Genomic DNA, 22323 nt, shown 5'->3' with positions numbered 1-22323 from the left:
CATCGCCCCGGTCAGGGGGGATCAAAATTCAGGCGCCTAGCGACTGATTCATACTGACGACCATTGCTACGTCACGCGGTTGGTTCCCCCTTTTGGCAAAGTCAACTGAGAAGCCAGATTCGCTCGGCCAGCCGGGTTCACTCACTTAGCGACTGCGTGGATTCGCTTAGCCGCTGCAGCAAGAAAGGTCGTAAAACGGGGCAAGCTCACTTAAGTGCCTTACTCAGCGACAGATTTGGGGCCGAGTTGTGGTCGTTAAGTCGAGGACTACCTGTATGGGAAATCTTCGGGGCAAAATCAAGCAGGGTTTCTAATCTAGAAGCCTGAGCTGCCCCTTTGGGTTTCTCTCTTTGAAATCGGTAGGAATGCTGACGTTATTATTGACGAAATTCAATGTGGAGAAAAGTAAAGTCCTCCACTTAGGCAAGAAAAACCAAAAGTACACATATAGACTGGGTGAAACCAGGCTCAATAGCAGTAACTGTGTGAGAGATCTTGGAGTCCTAGTGGACAACCAGCTAAATAGGAGCCAGCCGTGTGCAGCAGCCGCCAAAAAAGCCAATGCAATCCTAAGTTGTATTAACAGAGAGATACAATCGAGATCAAGGGAGGTACTAACACCACTCCACAAAGGCTTAGTAAGACCACACCTAGAGTCCCGCATCCAGTTTTGGTCACCACACTATAAAAAAGAGGTTGAGACTCTGGAAAGAGTGCAGAGATGAGCAACCAGGATGATGAGGGGACTGGAGGCTAAAACGTACGATGAACAATTGCAGGAACTGGGCCTGGCTAGTCTTGGGAAGAGAAGGACCAGGGGAGACATGATAGCAGCCTTCCAATATTTGAGGGGCTGCCACAGAGAGGAAGAAGGGGTCAAGCTAGTTTCCAAAGCACCTGAAGGCCAGACAAGGAATAATGGATGGAAACTGAACAAGGAGATAAGGAGAAACTTTCTGACAGTGAGAACAACCAACTCATGGAACAGAAGTTGCCCTCGGAAGTTGTGGGAGTTTCATCCCTGGAGGCTTTCAAGAAGAGACTGGACTGCCACCTGTCAGAAATGGTGTAGGGTCTCCTGCTTGGGTGGGGGGGGGCTGGACTAGATGACCTCCAAGATCCCTTCCAGCTCTGTTCTGTTCAGTCTGTCTTGATGCAAGAATTAACCACACGCTTCTTCCCTTTTGTGGCCGGAGTGTAGCTGGGCATCGTAAACACCGAAGGCGGGTTTGTGGAAGGTGTCAACAAAAAACTGGGCCTTTTGGGAGATTATATGGATGTCTTCAAAGGAATCCCTTTTGCTGCCCCTACCAAGACCTTGGAAGACCCCCAGCCTCACCCCGGCTGGCCAGGTAAGATGGGAAAAGAGCCTGAAACCGAATTAACTTCTGTTTTTAACCGATCCCCATCGTACTAAAGGAAGTCGCTTGGATGCCTTGAATAAAAAGACTGAAATTTCTCGAACTAAACGGTTTGGGTGTCTCTTCCATTTTGATGAATGACGTCTGCATGTTGTACAAACCTACATTTGGGTGGGTGATTTGGCATCCTTTACCCAGGTTTGGTTTAATTGTGGGGCAGGATTGGTAAATTTGGGGAACGAGGCAGAAGAAACAACACACTTTTACATCTCACTGGATTTTTCTCCAGGGCCTTTTGAAGTCATCCTTTTGCATCCTTAAGGACCAGAAAGTTGTGGGAAGGGTGTGTGTGTGTGTGTGTGTGTGTGTGTGTGTATCTATTCCAAAAGCATGGGTTTGGGAACCATTCTGTGTTTCCTTCTGTCCTCTAGCATTAGGACAAGGTCATTGCTTGTCAAACAATAGGGTCTAAGTATTAGTGGGACTCCATAGTAGCAACTCCGAGGGGGATCTTGGAGTCCTAGTAGACAATCTCTTAAATGTGAGCCAACAGTGTGTGGCGGCAGCCAAAAAAACCCAATGCAATCCTAGGCTGCATTAATAAGAGGGATAGACTCAAGATCACGGGAAGTGTTAGTCCGGCTTTATAATGTCTTGGTAAGACCACACTTAGGATATTGGTCAGCATATGATAAAAAAAAGATGTTGAGACTCTAGAAAGAGTGCAGAGAAGCACAACAAAGATGATTAGGGATCTGGTGACTAAAACATATTATAATGAACGGTTGCAGGAATCGGGTATGTTTAATTTAATGGGAAAAAAAGGACCAGGGGTGACATGACAGCGGTCTTTCAATGTTTGAGGGGCTGCCCCAAAGAAGAGGGAGTCAAGCTATTCTCCAAAGCCCCAGAAGGCAGGACAAGAAGCAACAGATGGAAACTAATCCAGGAGAGAAGCAAATTTCCTGAAAATGAGAACAATTAACCAGTGGAACTCCTTGCCTCCAGAAGTTGTGAATGTTCCAATACTGGAGGTTTTTAAGAAGATGTTGTGGATAACCATTTGTCTGAAGTGGTGTAGGGTTTCCTGACTGAGCAGGGTGGGGGTTGGACTAGAAGACCTCCGAGGTCGCTTCCCACTCTGATTATTATGCCTGCCTAGTTATCCAAGAATTAAAAACACGAGTAGAAACCTCCTGCACCCAGTTTTAGGACTCTAAAAACTGTGTTGATGTGGGAGGTGGTTATAGATTGGAGTTTTGAGCAGACTTTGCCTTGAAGGGATACACAACCAACTCTGTGGTGTCTTTTGTCTCACAGGCACACTTCAGGCCAAGGACTACCAGAAACGTTGCCTGCAATCCACCCTCCAGCAGACAGATGTGCGTGGCTCTGAAGATTGCCTGTATCTAAACATCTGGGTCCCTCAAGGGAAGAAACATGGTAAGGTCATGCTAGAAGGTAGAATTCGCCCATAATTTTTATTTTTTACTCCTTATTCGGCTGCTGCCTTTTCAGGAAACGAGTTACCAAGGAAGGGTCAAACTCTTTGGTTTATTTTTTAATTTGATTTGCTTATTGTACCCTATGACTATTATTAAGTGTTGCACCTGATGATTCTTGACTCTTGATGAATGTATCTTTTCTTTTATGCACACTGAGAGCATTTGCACCAGAGACAAATTCCTTGTGTGTCTAATCACATTTGGCCAATCAAGAATTCTGTTCTATTCTGGTTGATTGATCTGGACATTGAAAGCCAAGTTGAAATGTGTTTCTCATCCACTTCACCTTTCACTTTGCTTTGCCATCTCTCCTTATGCTCCAGTCTCCACCAACTTGCCAGTGATGATCTGGATTTACGGAGGGGCCTTCATCTGGGGAGGTGGACAGGGGGCCAACTTCCTGAACAATTATTTGTACGACGGGGAGGAAATTGCCAGCCGCGGGAAAGTGATTGTGGTGACTTTCAATTACCGCCTCGGTCCGTTGGGCTTCCTAAGTACTGGAGACAAAGCTCTTCCAGGTAAGTTCAGCACTTGGAGGACGTTGCTCTTCTCCATCCCTTGTAAGACACGTCATTGTTTTACTTTGAATTACTTGCTTTTAGTCGCAAAGTTTCCATTTATTTGTCCATCGATCCATCCTGACTCCTGACAAGTTACATGGAAAAATCCCTGCAGTTTTGGGAGGTGTATTTTCTGGAAGGGCTGGGCCTTGCCTGTTCCTTAATTGAGAAAGGGACTGGCTCAAAATCACCCAGTTTCCATGCCTAAGGTAGGACTAGAACTTCCAATCTCCTGGTTTCTAGCCCGGTGCCTTCACCACTACACCAAACTAACTGGATTAATAATAAAGCATGAATAATTTCATAAAAGAGAGAAAACAGTGGTTGCTTAATGCTTCATGTCTTCTTCTTCTTCTTCTTCTTCTTCTTCTTCTTCTTCTTCTTCTTCTTCTTCTTCTTCTTCTTCTTCTTCTTCTTCTTCTTCTTCTTCTTCTTCTTCTTCTTCTTCTTCTTCTTCTTCTTCTTCTTCTTCTTCTTCTCCTCCTCCTCCTCCTCCTCCTCCTCCTCCCTCCTCCTCCTCCTCCTCCTCCTCCTCCTCCTCCTCCTTCTCCTTCCAGGCAATTATGGCCTCAAAGATCAACACATGGCTATCGCTTGGGTCAAGAGAAACATCAAAAATTTCGGGGGAGACCCTGACAACATCACAATCTTCGGGGAATCTGCTGGTGCTGTCAGTGTCTCCTTACAGGTAAGGAGGTTGGAAGACTCTTGGCTGCCTAGCAGTGGGTGTTTTCTAAGGTCTCTTTTGAAAATGTGGGAGGAATTATTGGCGGCAGACCCAAGACAAAGAGAGACACATTTTAAGACATCAAAACGATGCTTGTTTCATTGTCACCGGGTTTCATGTGGCCTGCTAAATCTCCCCAAAGCAAACCACCATCTGCATAATCCTGGTTTTGCTTTGCCTCCTATGCCAGCCCGGCTAATTCCAAAGTCGGTGTTTAATTCAGTTCTGGGATTTGTGTGTCGTGTGAATGCATGTCGCTTTGTCTGTTGGGAATCAAGTCATGATTCCTGGAAGGAATAGTTAGGTTTATGAGGGGTCCTTGGTGCTGTCTGAGCTTGGGGTTTTTTGTTGCAGGCGTTTTATGACCCAGCTAGGTAACATCATCAGTGCTAGAAGGGAGTGGGACTTTCTCTTTGTTTGTATATAGAACCTCTGAGCTTGGTGGTTTTTTTTGGCAGACATTTCATGACCCAACTAGGTAACAAGATCAGTACTAGTGCAAGAAAAATCCCCAAGCTCGGAACAGCACCAAGAACCCCTCACTTCAACCCTGAGCTACAAATATTCTTTATTAGTTAGATTTATTTCTCCAGCATTCTCAGCCAGATTAATTTGGGATTCATTGCCTAGGAATTACAGCTCTGTTAAAATCGAAACCATAGAGTTCCAAACCTTTCCCTGTTTCCTGCATGTAGACCCTGTCACCGTACAACAAAGGTTTGGTCAAGCGGGCCATCAGCCAGAGTGGAGTCGGTCTATGCCCTTGGGCCATCCAAAAGGACCCCCTTTTCTGGGCTATCAAGGTAAAGTACAACCTGCACATGACTTTCTTGGGAATTCCATCTTTCTGTGTTGTGTCCAGGTTGGCCCTGAACCTACCTGAGATGCTGGTGGAGATTCAGTGGCGTTTCCCTAAGATGCTCTCCCTGTTCCCCTTGTAAAAACTAGAAGGCGGGAGGGGAACAGCTGTCCTCCGGGGGTGATCTTGAAAGGCTGGTCCTAGAGACCACCCTTGACCCAATGCAGAGGAAGACTGAGCAGTTCCTCGGTCAAGAGTGGCTCCGGCCCCTCGAAAGCCCCCTCCCCAAATGGAGTCATTCCGAGGGTTATGGGTCGTGCCTAGGAGGATCAGTTCTCTTGCCGGCAGCCAAAATAAATACAGATTCCGCCTTCCAGATTGCGCAGAAAGTGGGCTGCCCGACAGACAACACCACCGTGCTGGCCAACTGCCTCCGAATTACGGATCCAAAGACATTGGCCCTCGCTTATCATCTGGACGTCATCAACCTGCGCTGTAAGACGGAGCGAGGGAAGCGTGTCTCGGGGCGTGGGGGGAGGGGAGGAAGAGTTTCATAAGCCCACCCAAAGGAAGAGCTGAGCTTCCAATAAAGGAGAATATTTTGTGGCTCAGGGTTGAAATGAGGGTTCCTCAGAATTCTGGGAGTTGAAGTCCATAAGTCTTAACGTTTTTAGCTGCTACTTTGGCTGGCTTCTTCAGAGGGCAAGTTGGCTGCCACGCCTTGCTTCCCATGATGCTTTCGATACCTCCACCTTGTTCCCACCTCGCTGGCACTTTCCCTCCCGAGATGCCCTCCCTCCTGTTCTCTCTCCAAACCGATGGGCGTTTGTCTTCCTTCCCTGCACAGACCCCTTGGTCCATTATCTGGCCTTCACCCCGGTGGTGGATGGAGACTTCATCCCCGATGATCCAAAGAAACTGTTTGCCAACGCGGCAGATGTGGACTACCTCCTCGGAATCAATGATATGGACGGACATTTCTTTGCCAGCATCGATCTACCGGCCATCAACCGCCCCCTGGTGAAAATCACCCCGTAAGGAGGGAAGGCGAATAGAGGGTGGGCACCGGGCAGGGAGAGGAAGGCTGGTGGAACATCTGGAGATGTTGAGCTGGGCTGACCTGCTGCCTTCCGCCTTCCGGCCCTTCACTTCAGACTACCGTGTGCTTGGATTTGCTATCCAAAGGGGAAGGGGTATATTTATGCTGGGAAGGGCAAGGTTTCCGTAAATTATAATCCTGAAAATGGGAGAATATCTTGCCTGGGTTATTTATCAGAATAAGGGAAGGGACCTTGGAGGTCTTCTAGTCCAACCCCCCTTGCTCAAGTAGGAGACTCTACGCTATTTCAGACAAACAGTATAGGATCTCTTGCTTTGATGTAAAAAAGGTGTTGAGACTTGAGTGCAGAGAAGAGCCACAAAGATGATTAAGGGACTGGAGGATAAAACATACGAAGAATGGTTGCAGGAACTGGGTATGTCTCGTGAAGAGAATGACTAGGGGAGACAGGATAGCAGCCTTCCAGTATCTCAGGGGCTGCCCCAAAGAAGAGGAGGGGGTCAAGCTATTTCCCAAAGCCCCTGAGGGCAGGACAAGAAGCAACGGATGGAAACTAATCAAGGAGAGAAGCAACCTAGAACGAAGGAGGAATTTCCTGGCTGGGAGAGCAATTGTTCTTAAAAACAGCCAGGAGAGCAACAGGGGATGCTGGATTCCTTTCGTTTTCTTTTTCTAGGGAAAACCTCTACCGGATAATCCAGGGACTGACGGTCGAGAAGGGCCCTACGGGAGCAAACGAGGCCTACGCCATCTACACGCAGATGTGGAGCAGCACAGAAGACCAAGAAGTCATGAAGAGGACGGTGGTGGACCTGGAGACGGACTACATCTTCCTGGTTCCCACCCAGCGGGCACTTCAGCTGCATCAAGAAAACGCCAAGTGAGGGGAGGAGGATTGGGAAGGGTCCTCGAGGGTGTGGGTCGGGCATAGAATCAAAGGTCCGGAAGGGAGCTTGGAGGTCATCTAGTCTGACCCCTGCTCAAGCAGGAGACCCTTGACCATTCCAGACAGATGGTTCTCCAATCTTTTCTTGAAAACCTCCAGTGTTGGGAGTACCCAGAACCCCAGAAAGCAAGCCGTTCCATTGATGACAGGCAGCCCTTGACTTACGACCGTTTGTTTAGGGACCGTTCGAACTTACAACGGCACAGGAAAAAAAAAAGCGACTTAGGACCATTGTTCACAGTTACGACCTTTGCAGCCTCCCCGTGGTTAAAATTCAGACGCTCGGCAACCGATTCCTATTTATGATGGTTGCGTTGTCCTGGGGGGGCCCATGTGATCCCATTTTTGTGCCCTTCTGACGAGCAAAGCCAATGGGGTTAAGCCGGGTTTCGCAACGGCCGGGTTATTAACTTTGCAACTGCAGTGCTTCGCTTAACGACCCTGGGGAGGAACGGTCCAAAAATGGGGGCAAAACTCAGTGTCAACTCATAAAACATTTTGTATACACGTTTTATAGTTGTCAACAAAAAGAAGTGTGGGGGAGTTTGAAAGAGCAGGCGGCAGTGTGGAATCGAAAGTACATTCCATTCATATTTTCTTCAAAGATTGATTAGATGACTGAAGCTTCTGCCGTGCAAAAATCTAATTGGAGAGCATGATTGATGACTCTTGGCTATGGAGTTTTTTTTGTTGGATGATACACCCAGAGGGGTTGGGGTGAAAGCAGGATCAAGGGTGACAGTGAATTACGTATCTCAGAGTTGGCTACGCCCAGGTAAATGCCGGACGTAAAATGTTAACTTCCAATAAATCCTTTTTAATTTTGGGAGTGTGGTTTAAGGCTCATGATTTAATTGGAGTAACTGTGGGAATCCTGACAGTCAGGCTCGACTGTGACCGTAAGTCAAGGACTGGTGGTACTGTCTGACCCTCCCTCTTTCTGCTTTGCTTCCCAGAAGCGCCAAGACCTACAGCTACCTCTTTTCCGAGCCCTCACGAATGCCTGTCTATCCCAAATGGGTAGGGGCTGATCACGCAGATGAGATTCAGTACGTCTTCGGCAAACCGTTTGCTACACCTCTGGGTTACTGGCCCCGGCACAGGGACCTCTCCAAAGCCATGATTGCTTATTGGACCAACTTCGCCAGAACTGGGTGAGAACTTGGGGCACAGAGTGGAGGACGCAGCCATGGGGCTGGTGGGGGCCCCCGAAAGCCATTTTTTTTAACGCTTTAAATGTTACATAAATGGTTTTTTTATGCCTTTCGTGCTTTCTTGTAGACTGCCCAGAGACCCTCTGGGAGAAGGGCAGTTCTTAAAGATGATCGATAGATGATCGATAGATGATTGATGGATTGATAGATGATAGATATAATGGATAAGATCTGATTGATAGATGGAGAGAGAGATGGAGAGAGATAAAGATAGAGTTGATAAAGAGATAGACAGAGATAGAAATAGTCAGAGAAAATAAAAATATAGAGAAGATGTAGATAGATGATAGATGATAGGCAGCCAGACAAATAGAGAAGATAAAAATATAGAGGATATGGAAAGAGAGAGAGAAGATAAAAAAAAGATCAGGATATAGAGAAGATGTAGGTAGGTAGGTAGGTAGGTAGAAAGATAGACAAACAGACAGGAAAAGTAATAGAGAAGGTAGAGTTGGATGGATGGACAGGCAGACAGAATGGGTGCCCTAGAAAGTTCCCAGTGTCCCCCCTTGGAAGGTTTTTCCCAGGGTCCTTCTGGCAACAGGTGCCCTAAAAAAACTAAAAAGCCAACAGCGTCATGTCTTCAATCTAGAAAACACCAGCTGGGAAGACTCTTCCCCTGCCTTCGTCTGCTCTATTTTCTTTTCCGTGTCGCGTACAGGAACTAATGAAGCTGGTGTGATATTTTTTTTTGTCCCCCTCCCCTCTAGTGACCCTAACAAAGGAGAGTCCAAAGTCCCCATCGCCTGGGTGCCTTACGACAACGAAAACGGCTTTTACCTGGATATCAACCACAAGATCAACTACCAGTCGGTGAAACAAGGCCTGCGGGCCCTTTACGTCAACTTCTGGAACGTGGTTTACCGCAATCTCCCCGATGCCTGAATCGCACCAAAGCAGGGATCATTTTTTAAAAAAACAACAGAGAACAACAACCAGAACCACGTCCTCTGCTCCAATAAACAAATCTCACTCTACTGAAATCCTCCCCATTTCTTCTGCCTGCGTGTTCTGACCGACCCGATAAAACCCCTTTTATTTAGGTTACAGCGAATTCCTCTCCAGCAAAGTCCTGGCAAACAGTCTGTCAAGAGATTTTACAACTCCAGACCTTTATCAGACTGGGAGAGCTGCCAGGCCGATATCTTCCAAACGCCACTCTGTAGCAGCAATTACTTGGCAAGAAGTCAGGAACAGATCTTCACCCTCATGTCTTGAACTAATTGTCTCCTGCAAACCCCACTCCCCTTTCGCTCCTCTTTATTCCCTCTGGGAGGGGCCATTCACCATCCACCTATGGTTTTACTCCCGAGTCGACCCTTGTTCCTTAGCTGTTCCCTTCTTCTGGCAGCTCTGTGCATGCGCGCACTGGGAACAGGCTCCAGCTGTTCTTCTTCCCCACTGATCTCTGACTCTGAAGGCAGCTGATAACTGTTGGACGGCCCTGGCCCCATCTCTGCCTCCGATGCAGAGCCCTCATCCGAGCCTTCCCCAGACTCCGGGACTGGCCCACGTTCCTCCCCAACCTCCTCACTGTCCCGAGTCTGCCGCCAGCTCCACTGGCTGCCCACAACACTGCAAAGGTCCCGAATTCCAGCATCTCTATGGATTGGGGAAAACACCCCTACTCTCTCAGTGAAATCCAGTCCATTAATTTTTTTGGGGGAAAATACCCGGCTGTCTGGCAGTTCAGGTCTGAAAAGAGGGGAACGGAGTTTTGCAGCACATTGAATAGGGGTTCCTGGGGCAATTCTTGACAACTCTTTAAAGCACCCGCGTCTTTATTGGAGGAAAAGATGCAGCTGCTTTCAAGGGAGATCAGAAGCGCCACGCAGCTCCGGTGAACAGAATTTAAACCTTGCTCCACTAAAGGCATATTATCTATACTCCTTTTTTTTTCTCTGGTCATCCCTAAGAGCATAAATAGGCACCCAATTTCTTATTTAACTGGGGTTAGACTCCAACTCCTCTCAGTCCCCCCAAATAAGTTCAGTTTGTGGGGTCCTTGCTCCACTTCGAGCCTGGTAGTTTTCCTGCAGGTGTTTCATTACCAAACTAGGGAACATCATTTCCTCCTCCCCCTCCCCCTCCTCCTCCCTGCAAACCCCACACCCTTCTAGCACTGATGATGTTCCCTACTTTGGTAATAAAACGTCTGCAAGAAAAACGCCAAGCTCAGAGAGCGCCAAGAGCCCCACTGTTTTTCTCCTCCTCCTCCTCCTCTCCACAAACCCAATCTCTTCTATCACTGAGGACGTTATCTAGTTGGGTAGCTAAACATTTGCCAGAAAACAGCTGAGCTCAAAGCTGCTGTATAGAAACAGAAAGCAAACCCTGCTCCTTTCTAGCATTGATTAGATTCCCTAGTTTGGCAACGAAACATCTGCCAAGAAAACGGCTAAGCTCAGAGAGCACCAAGGACCGCACAACCTTCCTTCACTCCCCAAAGCCCTGATGGTGCTGCCTAGTTTGGTAATGAGACGTCTGCCAAGAAAAAAAAACAAAAACCCAACCATCCCAAACCAAGTTCAAGAGAGCACCGAGTAAACAAATAATGCTCTTGGCGAGTTCAATTCCTCAACTCAAATTGTCAGTGAATACGGTTTATATTGCCCCAACACCATTCTTTCGGGAAGCCCAGGGCCGAAATCTTCTCAAGAGAGGCACCCAAACAAGACGGCGGATGTGTCAGGTTTCTATTTTAATCAAAAAGGCTACTTACATCAGCGTTAAGTGTTGCTACTTCACAGAAATAGGTACAAAAGAGACCTCGCCTAGACAGCTCACTCACACACCCCACACTGTTGTGGTTGTGGAATTGGACGGAGACAAACCTGCTGAAGCCAACTTCCAGCAGGGGGAAGAAGAAGGAGGGGGGAAAAAGGCTAAAAATATTTAGGGCAGGATGAAAGTCCGACACCCCTTAATAGCATCTCGGTATGGCCAAGGGAACGGCGTGTGGCCCCAAGGAAGGCAAATCCTTGCCAGTTTGAGGAAGGGGGCAGAAAGCGCTCACCTGGTTGATCAACAGAGAGAAGGTGGCCTCCAGGTAGAAAGTACCCCTGGAGCCCCCTTCCTTCCTCCCAGCCAAGCAGCTGAACAGGAGGCCACAAAATCCCCCCAGCCTCCCTGAGACAAGGAAAGGTAAACAAGCGAGACTAGAAAAATCAGCGTTGCTTGTCTTCTTAGGGCGCCGGGGAATTCATCAAAGCCACAGATCCTAGAAATGTCGGGAAGGAGGAAAAAAGATGGGAAGGAGGGACCTCCTCCTCTCTGCCTTCCGGAAGACGATCCCTTTCCTTCATAGGCAGGCGGGGGGGAGAAACCCCCATTGGTGTCAGGAGCTGGTTTTATTCCTGGGTGTCTTGAAGCAAACTCTTTTAAGCATCATCCTGCTAAACAGGCTAGAAAAATAAATGGGGTACCCCGTTTTTTTTGGGGGAGGATCCTGACAGCAAGGAGAAGCCGCTCTTCACCCAGATTCCTGGCCAGATGGCTTGGAAACTCAAGATTTTCGTTGCCCGATGGAGCCACGGCCACTGACATCTCCTCTAGATTTGAATGGGGCCAGAGGATTCTTGCCAAGAGACAGGAACCGTCAAGAGATCTCAAAGCACGTTTGTTTTCACGGCAAAATTCAGATTTCCCTGCGTGCCTTTGCCTTCGAGGCATCAGGAAGAAGTGGGGAGCAATACTTTCCCCACTGTTAAAGACATCTCCCTCCTAGCTGTCTCTTGGCACTGAATTCTGGGCTGCAAAAGAAGCCATTTTGCAAAACAGCGGCTTATCCCTGTGGGTTTTGTTGTTGTTATTGTTGTTTTGCAATTTTAGGGATGACTTTATCAAGCCTTGGTGCATTTGGGGGTTTAAAAGAAAAAAAAGCAGAGGTATTTCTCTGTCCCTCTTTTAAAGACAGATAGAGAGTTGGAAGGGACCTTATAGGTCATCTAGTCCAACCCCCTGCCCAAGCGGGAGACCCTACACCTCCTTGCCTGAATTCCTCCGGCTCTTTGCACTCAAACCAAGCAGCTCTCGAAACAACCCGACTGTTGTTAAAACCAGGGTTTCTGCACCCTTCTTTTCACACCTAAACTCCCCCTCCCTCTTCCCAAAAGCCTTTTTTTAAAAAAACAGAAAATAAAAAGAAACTTTTTAGACGGGGTTAGTAAACTGTATAAATCCAACCGGGCTATTTACAAACAATAAATATCGAGGGAATTAGTAAATTCACGAAAGTGGGGTTGATTCTTGTTGAGGGTTGTTGTTTTTTTTACAAAAAGAAAAAACAAAAGGATTTCTGAGCCCATTAAGTCACAGAAGCTGCTTCATAGTCAGGCTGAAGTCCGCGTCAACACAAAAGTGGCACTTGTCCATCCGGGTCAGGAACCTAAATTGGGGCTAGCGGTAAGGGGTGGCCTCACATTTTAGAGCTCTCATCCACCCCCCCAATTCTTCATACAATCCACAAATTTTATTTACACACGTCTGTACAAAAGCTAAGCATTTTGTTGCTGTTGTTTTACTCCTAGCCGAGGATCTGACGATTGAGAAAACAAAACAAAATAACCAGTGCTGTTAGATCTTTGGTGCAGGTTCTTCTTCAAGAAAATGAAAAGGCCAGATAATTAAAAAAATAAAATAAAAATAAAATTTGAGAAGTTCATTATCTGGTGGCTTGGTCTGGCATCCCAAAGGCCATCTTCAGCTGGAGAAGCCCCCCCGTGCCTCAAATTCCCCACAGGGAATTTCCACTTTCCCCGGACTGCAAAAAAGTGCATTTTTCGACTCCTCTCTCGCTCTCTCCAAATCCACCTCCTGGCTCTTCCGGTACCGTCAGGGTGGAAGGAGAGGAAGAAAACCATTTAGAAGTCGCTGCTCGCACCAGCATTGTTGGTCAACAGAAGATAAGGCAGAACGGTGGACGGGAAAGTTCGGTGGAGTCCTTAGACCTTGAGAGGTGGATCTGTATTTTTTTTTTTTTGTATTTTTTCTGGGTTTTTACATTTATTTTAAAAGGCTAAAAATCCCCCCCCCTCCAGGCTGGAGGTGGGGGAGGGGGGAACCCAGCAATACACATCTTTTTAAAGGCAAACTTCTGCCGGTGCATCCCACATGCTCAGAGGTCTGCAAAAGCTCGTCTGTCCCGACGTCTTGAAGACCTCACCAACATTCCAACGTTCCCAGGCGAAAATCCAAGAGGCTACGCAACTCGAGGCCTCATCCTCTCTCTCTCTCTCTCTCACACACACACAAACACACACACACATCCCAGGGTGTGGCTTAAGACCCAGAAGGGTCCCAGGGTGGGCAGAGTCCGTGGGAGGCGGGGAGGGAGACGGCGAAGGCCTCCCCTTCCCTGGTTAGAAGATGCCTTTGGCGATTTTCAGGCCTTTCTGTTTCACCCGGGGAAGGGTAGAGCTGGAGCCGTGCTTGATTTTGATCACCTTGGAGAAACCTCGCTTCTTGAGCATGAAGTCGTAATTGGCGGCCGAGTTCATGGCGTAGAAGACGTTGGCGTTGTCAGGGATTTTGAGCTCTAGTGGGTGTTTTGGGGGGGAACGAGAGAGAGGGGGAATAAAGAAAAATTAAGATTCCTGGTTGAGCCGATAACTACGCTCTCGTTAGTAAGCGTGCAAAACCAGCCTTTGCATTTCAAGAAAGAAAGAAAGAAAGAAAGAAAGAAAGAAAGAAAGAAAGAAAGAAAGAAAGAAAGAAAGAAAGAAAGAAAGAAAGAAAGAAAGAAAGAAAGAAAGAAAGAAAGGATAGATAAGATAGATAGATAAGATAGGTAGGCAGGCAGGTAGGTAGGTAGATAGATAAATAGAAATATAGATAGAAGAGGATGTAGATAGATAATAGAGAATATAGATAGATAGGATAGATAGATAGATAGATAGATAGATAGAAGATAGATAGATAGAAGATAGATAGATAGATGAGATAGATAGATAGATAGATAGATAATAGATAGATAGATAGATAGATAGAGGAAAGAAAGATGGATGATAAAGAAAGGAAAGAAAGAAAGATGGATGGTCTATATAGAGAGAGGGGAGAGGGGGAGGAGAGAAGAAAGAAAGAAAGAAATAGAGATATAAAGAAAGATGGATGGATGATAGGTAGGGAGATGGATAGGTAGGTAGATAGATAGGATAGAGATAGATAGATAGATAGATAGATAGATAGATAGATAGATAGATAGATAGATAGATAGATAGATAGATAGATGGATAGATAGATAGATAGATAGATAGATAGATAGATAGATAGATAGATAGATAGATAGATAGATAGATAGATAGATAGATAGATAGATAGATAGAAAGAAAGGGATGGATGATAAAGAGAGAAAAGGAAAGAAAGAAAGAGGGATGGATGGTCTATATAGAGAGAGGGGGGAGAGGGGGGAGGGAGAGAAAAAAAGGAAGGAAGGAAAAAAGAGAGAGATATAGAGATATAAAGAAAAGAAAGATGGTTGGATGGATGGATGATAGGTAGGGAGATGGATAGGTAGGTAGATAGATAGGATAGAGATGATAGATAGATAGATAGATAGATAGATAGATAGATAGATAGATAGATAGATAGATAGATAGATAGATAGATAGACAGACTCACTCCATACTCGTGCTTCGCTACGAAACTATATAAAGAATTCAATTCTATCTATTCTATTCTAAACTATGTGGTCGGGCTTAGTTTTTGGGGAGGAAAATAAGGGGGGAAAAAATTGTGCCTCTGCCTACCAGCATCCATCAGTATTCATCTGGCTAGCATCCTGCCAGTGTTTGAGAGAGTTGAGGGCTGTTTGGAAAGTGAAACAGTATTTGCTGTATGAGCAAGAAGGAGACAGCAAGGAGCCTGGGCGTGGCTTAGCTCAACTGTTCTGTACTGAAGCTGCTTGGTGCTGCTGTGAAACTGAAACTGCAACTCCTCTGCTTGTGTTTTGCATTTGGAAGGGATTTCTTTTTTTCAGGTGGGGAGGGGGAGTAGAACTCCTTAGCATCAGAGCGTGTTAATAATAATAATATAGGAAATACTCTAAATGCTCTGAGGGTCATTTCCAAAAATCCTTTTCTTAGTGAGCATATATATTGAGTTATAAAGTTTGGGGAAAAGTTAACCAACACAATAACTAAACAAAGAGCATTAAATAAATCGGAGAATCCAGATGGCATTTCTGCTGTCTTCTGTACCTCTGTCTTCCGAGATGATCTGGATGAGCTCATAATCTTCTGGCCGATCTCCATCCAGGTTGTGTTTGGCCATAGCTTTGCGAATCACCACCGGGGTTTTATCCTGGCTTGTCACCTGGAAGGGCGTGTTTAAAAGAGGTACACTTTTAGGCACACAGTGAAGTGAAGCCAAGTTTCCTTAAGTTCGTGGCTAAGGTGGCTGCTATGGTCTCTAGATGTTGCGCTGATGAAGTTAGCTGGTCCTTGGTGCTCCCTGGGCGTGGTTGTTTTCTTGCGGACGTTTCATTACCCAAAGTGGATAACATCAATGTTATTCATCGCTAGCCCTGATGATGTTCCCTAGCTGGGTCATGAAACGTCTGCAAGAAAACCACCACGCCCAGAGAGCACCAAGGACCCCACCACCGTTTAACCCCGAGCTACAAAGATGTTCTCGTGGGTGTGCCAGAAGAGAAAGTGTAAGACTTTCACTAGCGGTGGTTCCCACACCGATGTCCATCCGCTGAAGTCTCATCAATGGAGACACATTTCAATTCGGGCTAGGTTATTATCCCAGCCCTTCTCGCCCCTGGCAAAGACGGGGCACCTACCAAAATACTTTTGTACATGTTTCCGTTATCCACCGCCAAGCTGACTCGGATGATACAACAATCGTCGATCTGCTGGTTATAAAGAGGTAACGAGAGGGAGGAGTAGCTGGAAATGCCCGAGACGGAGCGCTTGTGCGTACGGGACACTGTCACTGGCGTGGAGGAGACGGACGATGAAGAAGCGCTGCTTGAACTTGACCCAACACCCGACGTATCCAAGGAGCTCAGCGAGGTAGATTCCCAAAACTTTGTAGACCGGAGAAAGGAAAGACGGGGTCAGTTATCACGTCAACAAGAACGACCTAACTATCCTTTGCCCTTGGCTGGGAGAGGTCTTCATGGTGCCTACAACAGGACCCACCATGGTCCAGAAGGATGAGGAAGAAGCTGAGAAGATAGTCTTCTGACCCCGGCTGCCCAAACACGACAAACCCTCTGAAGTGAACTCAAAAGATGCCTTTAATTAGGAGCGCCGGTAGCCCCGGCAAAACGTTTCTCTCTCACCGCAGGCTAATAAGTCTGTCCAGGAGAGGAATAATTGTCTGTGTCAAGCCCAAAATTGAATTGTCTGTCACATCTATTCATCTCCACCCCCTGCCTTTTATCCCCAGAACTACGGTGGGGCTCCGCTAGCAGCAGTGGCTCTTCCGTCCCGAGGACCGGCCTATAGATTTCCACTGCTCTCCTCTCCTCTCCTTTCTGCTCATCCCTGTATCAGGCACTGGACTCAGCTGTTCCTCCTCTTCCTCATCAGCCACCTCCAACCCTTGGGGCTGTTGACTCTCCATCTGAGGGCTGACGGACGGCCCACCTCTGTCTCTCTTACAGCTCCATTCCTTCTTCCCCCTCAGAGCTCTCAGGTTGTCTTGCTGACTGTGACTCCCACACCTTTTCCTCCTCTGATTCGGCTGCTGGAGGGGCTGGTGGCCAACAGGCCGCAACGGATAGTTTTGGTGAGGGACTCTCCAAACCACCTCTAAACATCTTCTATTACCTTCTTCCACCCCTTCTTCTTGCCCTCCGCCTCTCTTCAAAAGCACCAAGAGGAACACCTCAACTTCTCAGTTCCCTGATTCCCCACATCAAAGCCCTCCTCCCCCCCATGAAATGGGGCGCACCTGCCGCCTGACCCCCTGGGCAGGAGTGGATCCCAGAGGGTGGTGGTCCTGTACCTTCTTCTCTTGAACTTCGGGCGAATCAGGAATGTAGCTGATGTTGATCTCTTCCACGTCGGAGCTGCTGGAACCCGCCGAGGTGATGCTGACCGAATCGGCCCCGTCGCTGCTGCAGAGATATGGCCCACACTTCAACTGGTCAAAGGACTTGGAGTGGGAGCTGCCGCTGGCACAAGAATCGGTGCTGGGGGCCTGTCGGCTGTGGGGAGAAGAGAATCAGGAGAAGGGCTGGCGGGGGCGGGTTGGATAGGGCTGGCTCCCACCTTGAGTGGGAAGAGTGGCCCTGTAGTAGATTGTGTGACGATCTGGGGGAAGGAAGGAAGGAAGGAAGGAAGGAAGGAAGGAAGGAAGGAAGGAAGGAAGGAAGGAAGGAAGGAAGGAAGGAAGGAAGGAAGGAAGGAAGGAAGGAAGGATAGAGCTGGAAAGAGCCTTGGGAAGGAAGGAAGGAAGGAAGGAAGGAAGGAAGGAAGGAAGGAAGGAAGGAAGGAAGGAAGGAAGGAAGGAAGGGAAGGAAGGAAGGAAGGAAGGAAGGAAGGAAGGAAGGAAGGAAAGGAGGGAGGGACACGCTGCCTAGGAAACCATGAGAGAAGACAGGCAGGGAACTATATGATAGCCGTCTTCCGGTATTTGAGGGGCTGCCCCTAAGAAAAGGGGGGGGGGTCAGCCTCTTCTCCAAAGCACCTGAAGGCAGGACAAGAAGCCAGGGTGGCACTGAAGACCCTCCGGCCCCCACCCTCCCCACTTACTCGCTCCACCGCTTAATGATGCCTGTGTTCTTCTTGGCTTTCAGCGTGTTGCTGGCCGACTCCGACAAGGGTTCGATTTCACACGAAAGGCCGTAGCTGAAAGCAAAGGGAAGAGCGGACTGTAAGCATGGAGACCCACTTGTAGGAGGTTTGGTCTAGTGGTTAAGGCATCAGGCTACAAAGCAGGAGGCGGCGAGTTCTAGTCCCGACTTAGGCACAAGAACTGGCTGAGTGACTTGGGGCCAATCACTAGGAGGCGGTGAGTTCTAGTCCCGACTTAGGCATGAAAGGCATCTGGGTGACTTTGGGCCAGTCTACCTCCCTCAGCCCAACCCACCTCACAGGAGTCGTTGAAAAATAGGAGGAGGAAGGTGTGTTGGTAAGGTTTGCAGCCTTATTTGCAAAAATAACCAGGCAGGATACACGTACACACAAAAATATTTCTTGGCTTTACAGGCCAACTCCTCAACTTTCCACCCCGTGAGCAAGAAACTGGCGGAGAGGGGAAGAGAGAGACAAACCCACAGAAACCTTCACCTGCAGCCCCGTTGAAGACAGGCGCCCTTCTTACCTCTCGGCTTCGCTGAGCCGCTCCACGCCGTGAAACCACGTCCCAAACCGCTCGTCCTTCTTGAAGCTGTAATTATTGCAAGCCGACTGAAGCAACTTGATCTGGACAATGACTTCGAACTCCTGCAGGAAGAAGGAAGGCGTTCAAGGAAACAAAACGACCCAGAAACGTGACTTTCAAAGCAGCGGCAAAGGGAGGGTGGATTTAATCAAAACTCTTGATTGAAAAACCTCTTGTGAAAATGCCAGCCAGTCAACCAGCACCTCTTTCGAGCAGAAGGTGAATTCTGGCATTTTTAGATTTTCCTTCCACATATTTGAGCCGCTGCCTCCCCCCCCCAAGATCATACAGGTAGTCCTTGACTTACAACTATTCATTTAGTAGCCCTGAAAGAAGGGACTTGTGACCGTTTCCCACACTTACGACCGTTGCATCGTTCCCCAGGGTCACGTGATCAACATTCGGACCCTGGGCAACCGGTTCCTATTTATTCATCGTTGTCTCACTTAGTAGCAGAAATATTGAGCTCAATTGCAGTCGTAGATCGAGGACTAATTGCAGTGGCCCTTAAGCCCGGCCAGCGTAACAACCACAATCACGAATATCTCACCTTCCTCCTTTTCTCAAAGTTGATCAGGCCGCCCTAAAACGAAAGGAAACAAACAAACAAACACAGATCCTTAGTATTCCAATTCAGCCCGATTTTTAATTTCTAAACATCTAAGAGATGAGAACGGATATATTTTCTGTAGCAAAGCAGAATCAGCGAACATAGCGAGGATCACAATGTATTTATCTGCATCCAGAGGCTAGATATTAAAAAAAAATACAGGCATTCAAGAGGAGTAAAATACATTTAAAAAGACGAGAAATCCAACAGGATATGGCTGGAATCTCAAATATAAAAACACTCGAAAAGTCTTAAGCAATAATAAGCCCCTAGAAGCCAAGAGGAAGATAGGGGCCAAATTTCAAGTTTGTAGGCTTTACAGTTCTGGAGATTTTGTGATGATGCGTGAGGGGTATATATATATTTTTCGAGTGTTTATAACATGCATCTGCCAACCATCTCACTAGAAAGAGAGGACAACCCTCCTGCTGTCTGTTTTAAAAGTATGCTGCCAAAGAGACCCCAAACCCCACGAAATAAAACGTAAACATTGCTAAAATGTAAGCAAAAGAAAATCAGAAGTCCACCACCAGGGGGCGGCATGCTCTCTTTTGGCCCCCATCTGGGCGGAGCAAAATTCCCTAACCAACCAACAAACTAGGTTTTGTGCTTGTTTTACAAAAAAAACACAACAACAACGACCTCCCCCCCATCCGAAGCATCAAATTTAAAAAAAAAAAACAAAAACATAAATCATAAATCAGGAAAAATCAAAAACATAAATCAGGAAAGGACAGAGGCAAGGAAGTGCCAAAATTAAAATTGTCCCTTAGGATAAAAAAGGGAGAAGGAAAACTAGGATATACAAGGAGAACCTACGTCTAAATAATCCTTCATGGCCGTGTCCAGCATCACCAGGTCGGTCAAAAAGGTGCCCAGGTAAGGAATGGTGCCTTGCATTACACCCTGGAATGAAAAAATAATAATAATTAAAATTAGGAATAGGAAAGCAGGCAGGAGAAACTGCAGAAAAGGAGGTCTAGGGAGATTCTCAGTCAATCCAGGCCATTGTTGTCCCAAAGAAGCTTTTTCAAAAGCACCCGGACTTCATTTTGCCTTGAAGAAGTTTCACTTTTCATCCAAGAAGCTTCTCCAAGAACTGAGCTGAAGAAGCTTCTCGGATGAGGAGTGAAACCTCTTCAAGGCAATTCTTGGTCATCCCTGCCGTCACCAGCACCATTATCCTCTCTGGACCCCCTATGACGATTATTAAGTGTTGTACCTGATGATCCTTGACTCTTGACAAATGTCTCTTTTCCTTTATGTACACGGAGAGCATTTGCGCCAAAGACAAATTCCTTGTGTGTCCAATCACACTTGGCCAATAAAGAATTCTATTCTATTCTATTCTACTCTGTTCTGTTCTGTTCTGTTCTGTTCTGTCCTACTCTACTCTACTCTACTCTACTCTACTCTACTCTACTCTACTCTATTCTGTTCTGTTCTGTCCTACTCTACTCTACTCTACTCTATTCCTATTCTATTCTACGCTACGCTGTATTGCAGGAACTAAGCTTAGACTGCAGTCTGAGCTTCAATAAAGGAGAATATTTGTAGCTGGGGGATGAATTGAAGGGTCCTTGGTGCTCTCTGAGTTTGGTGGTCCTCTTACAGATATTTCATGACCCAACTAGGGAACGTAATCAGTGCTAGTGACGAATAGCATTTGTTACCCAGTTTGGGTAATGAAACATCTGCCAGAAAACAGCCAGGCTCAGAGTGCACCAAGGACCCCACAGTCCCCCTCCTCCTCTCCACAAAGCCCACTCCCTCCTAGCACTGATGATGTTTCCCTGTTGGGTAAATGAAATGTCCGCAAGAAAAACCCCAAGCGATGAGAGCGCCAGTCTGAAGTTCGTGGCATGGACACATCCTCACCATTTCTCGCTGCTGCTGCTGCCGCTTCTGCGCTCTTTTGGGGTTGATCTCCAGTGTGGCAAACTTGGAAGTCCCTTCCTGGATGTTCAGAAAAGAGAAGGAAGAAGTTAAAGTGAATTGAGCCAGCTCTGAACAAGAAACCGAAGGCAAAACCATTAACTGCAGGGGTTCAACTTGTTTTGTTTTTTTTCAAAGCACCCGCGTCAGGAAATAACCGAGGGGAACCAACGAAGGAGAGAACCAACCTAGAATTAAGGAGAAATCTCTGGAGAGTTAGAACAAGGAGGTTTTAAAGATGAGACTGGGCAGCCTTTTTGTCTGGAATGGGATAGGGTCTCCTGCTTGAGCAAGGGGTTGGACTAGAAGACCTCCAAGGTCCCTTCCAACTCCATCGTTCTGTTTTTCTGCATGCCGAAATCTAGAGGGAGCAGCTTCACCACGCCTGGAGACCCTCCAGACGCGCCTGGGCTCCAGAAGGCTAAGAAATCTGGAAGACACGAGTCCCTCCCATCGGGGAAGGCCGGCCTCTCCAGTTTCAAAAACAGGCCCAAACTTTTCGCAGTCGCCACAGAGAGACACCCACCGGAGGGGAAAATCTTCAAAAGAGGATCCAAATCGAATTTCTGAAGCTCTCTAGTTTCGGCCGTGGCAAATTAGAGAGCCGGGAAAATCCGTTCTTCCAAACCAGATCTCTCTCTCTCTCTCTCTCTTTTTTTTTTTTGCAAATTTGCAAAATGCAACTGGGTCAAGGAAAGAGGCTTCAAATGCAACCCCACTCCTCATATTCTGGGCGGCCCGAGTACCCCGCAGCTACAGGTAGTCCTCGACTTACGACCACCACAGAGCCCCCAAATTGCCCTCGCTAAGCGAGACTCATTGCATTTTTGCCCCTTTTTACGACCTTTTCCTGCCACGCTGCCGTTTTTTTTTTTAAGTTAACAAAACACCGTTATTAAGTGAATCCAGCTCCCCCGCTCCCCCCATGGACTCGGCTCATCAAGGAGGTCGCAGGGGGACACCCGCCCGACGTAAATGCGAATCGGTTGCCAAGGGTCTGAATCTTGACCACAGGACCCCAGGGACGCTGCAACGATTGCTAAGTGTGAAAGACGGTCGTAAATCCCCTTTTTTGAGGGCCCTTGTTTGGACAGTCAGTAAACGAACGAATTGTAAGTCGAGGAGTGGAGGATAAATTTCTGCCTCTCCCCACGCCGGTAGGGAAAATATGAGTAAGGCGTAGCAGCTAATCCACGCCTCACTGAGCTTTTCTGTGCTCCAGAAACAGATAAGAGGCAGGGAAGCCCTGGGCTGACATGTCAGCC

At 47.2% G+C, this 22323-nt stretch overlaps 2 protein-coding genes across 2 annotated transcripts in view; one reads left to right on the top strand and one right to left on the bottom strand.

Moving 5' to 3' along the window:
- The first annotated feature begins 1207 nt into the window (after positions 1-1207).
- CEL (carboxyl ester lipase) lies at positions 1208-9060 on the top strand. The gene is made up of 10 exons (XM_026687297.2): positions 1208-1352; positions 2682-2804; positions 3190-3387; positions 3987-4117; positions 4852-4959; positions 5333-5450; positions 5803-5989; positions 6692-6895; positions 7918-8115; positions 8886-9060. Exons 1-10 carry the CDS (start codon positions 1274-1276, stop codon positions 9058-9060), a joined length of 1521 nt encoding a protein of 506 aa, XP_026543082.2. The 5' UTR covers positions 1208-1273.
- Positions 9061-10857: 1797 nt separating this feature from the next.
- RALGDS (ral guanine nucleotide dissociation stimulator) overlaps positions 10858-22323 on the bottom strand; it is a 46856-nt gene continuing 35390 nt past the window's right edge. The window contains 9 exon segments of the mRNA XM_087944126.1: positions 10858-13711; positions 15372-15486; positions 15962-16207; positions 17080-17335; positions 17883-17978; positions 18454-18575; positions 19064-19096; positions 19943-20029; positions 21002-21079. Coding sequence (XP_087800252.1) covers positions 13536-13711; positions 15372-15486; positions 15962-16207; positions 17080-17335; positions 17883-17978; positions 18454-18575; positions 19064-19096; positions 19943-20029; positions 21002-21079 — 1209 coding nt within the window. The 3' untranslated portion in view covers positions 10858-13535.

This window comes from Notechis scutatus, chromosome 15 (assembly GCF_049901735.1).
Source record: "Notechis scutatus isolate UNSWTSFEM ecotype Mainland chromosome 15, rNotScu1.2, whole genome shotgun sequence".
Taxonomy (NCBI): Eukaryota; Metazoa; Chordata; class Lepidosauria; order Squamata; family Elapidae; genus Notechis; species Notechis scutatus.
This window is presented reverse-complemented; position numbering and strand designations above follow the sequence as displayed.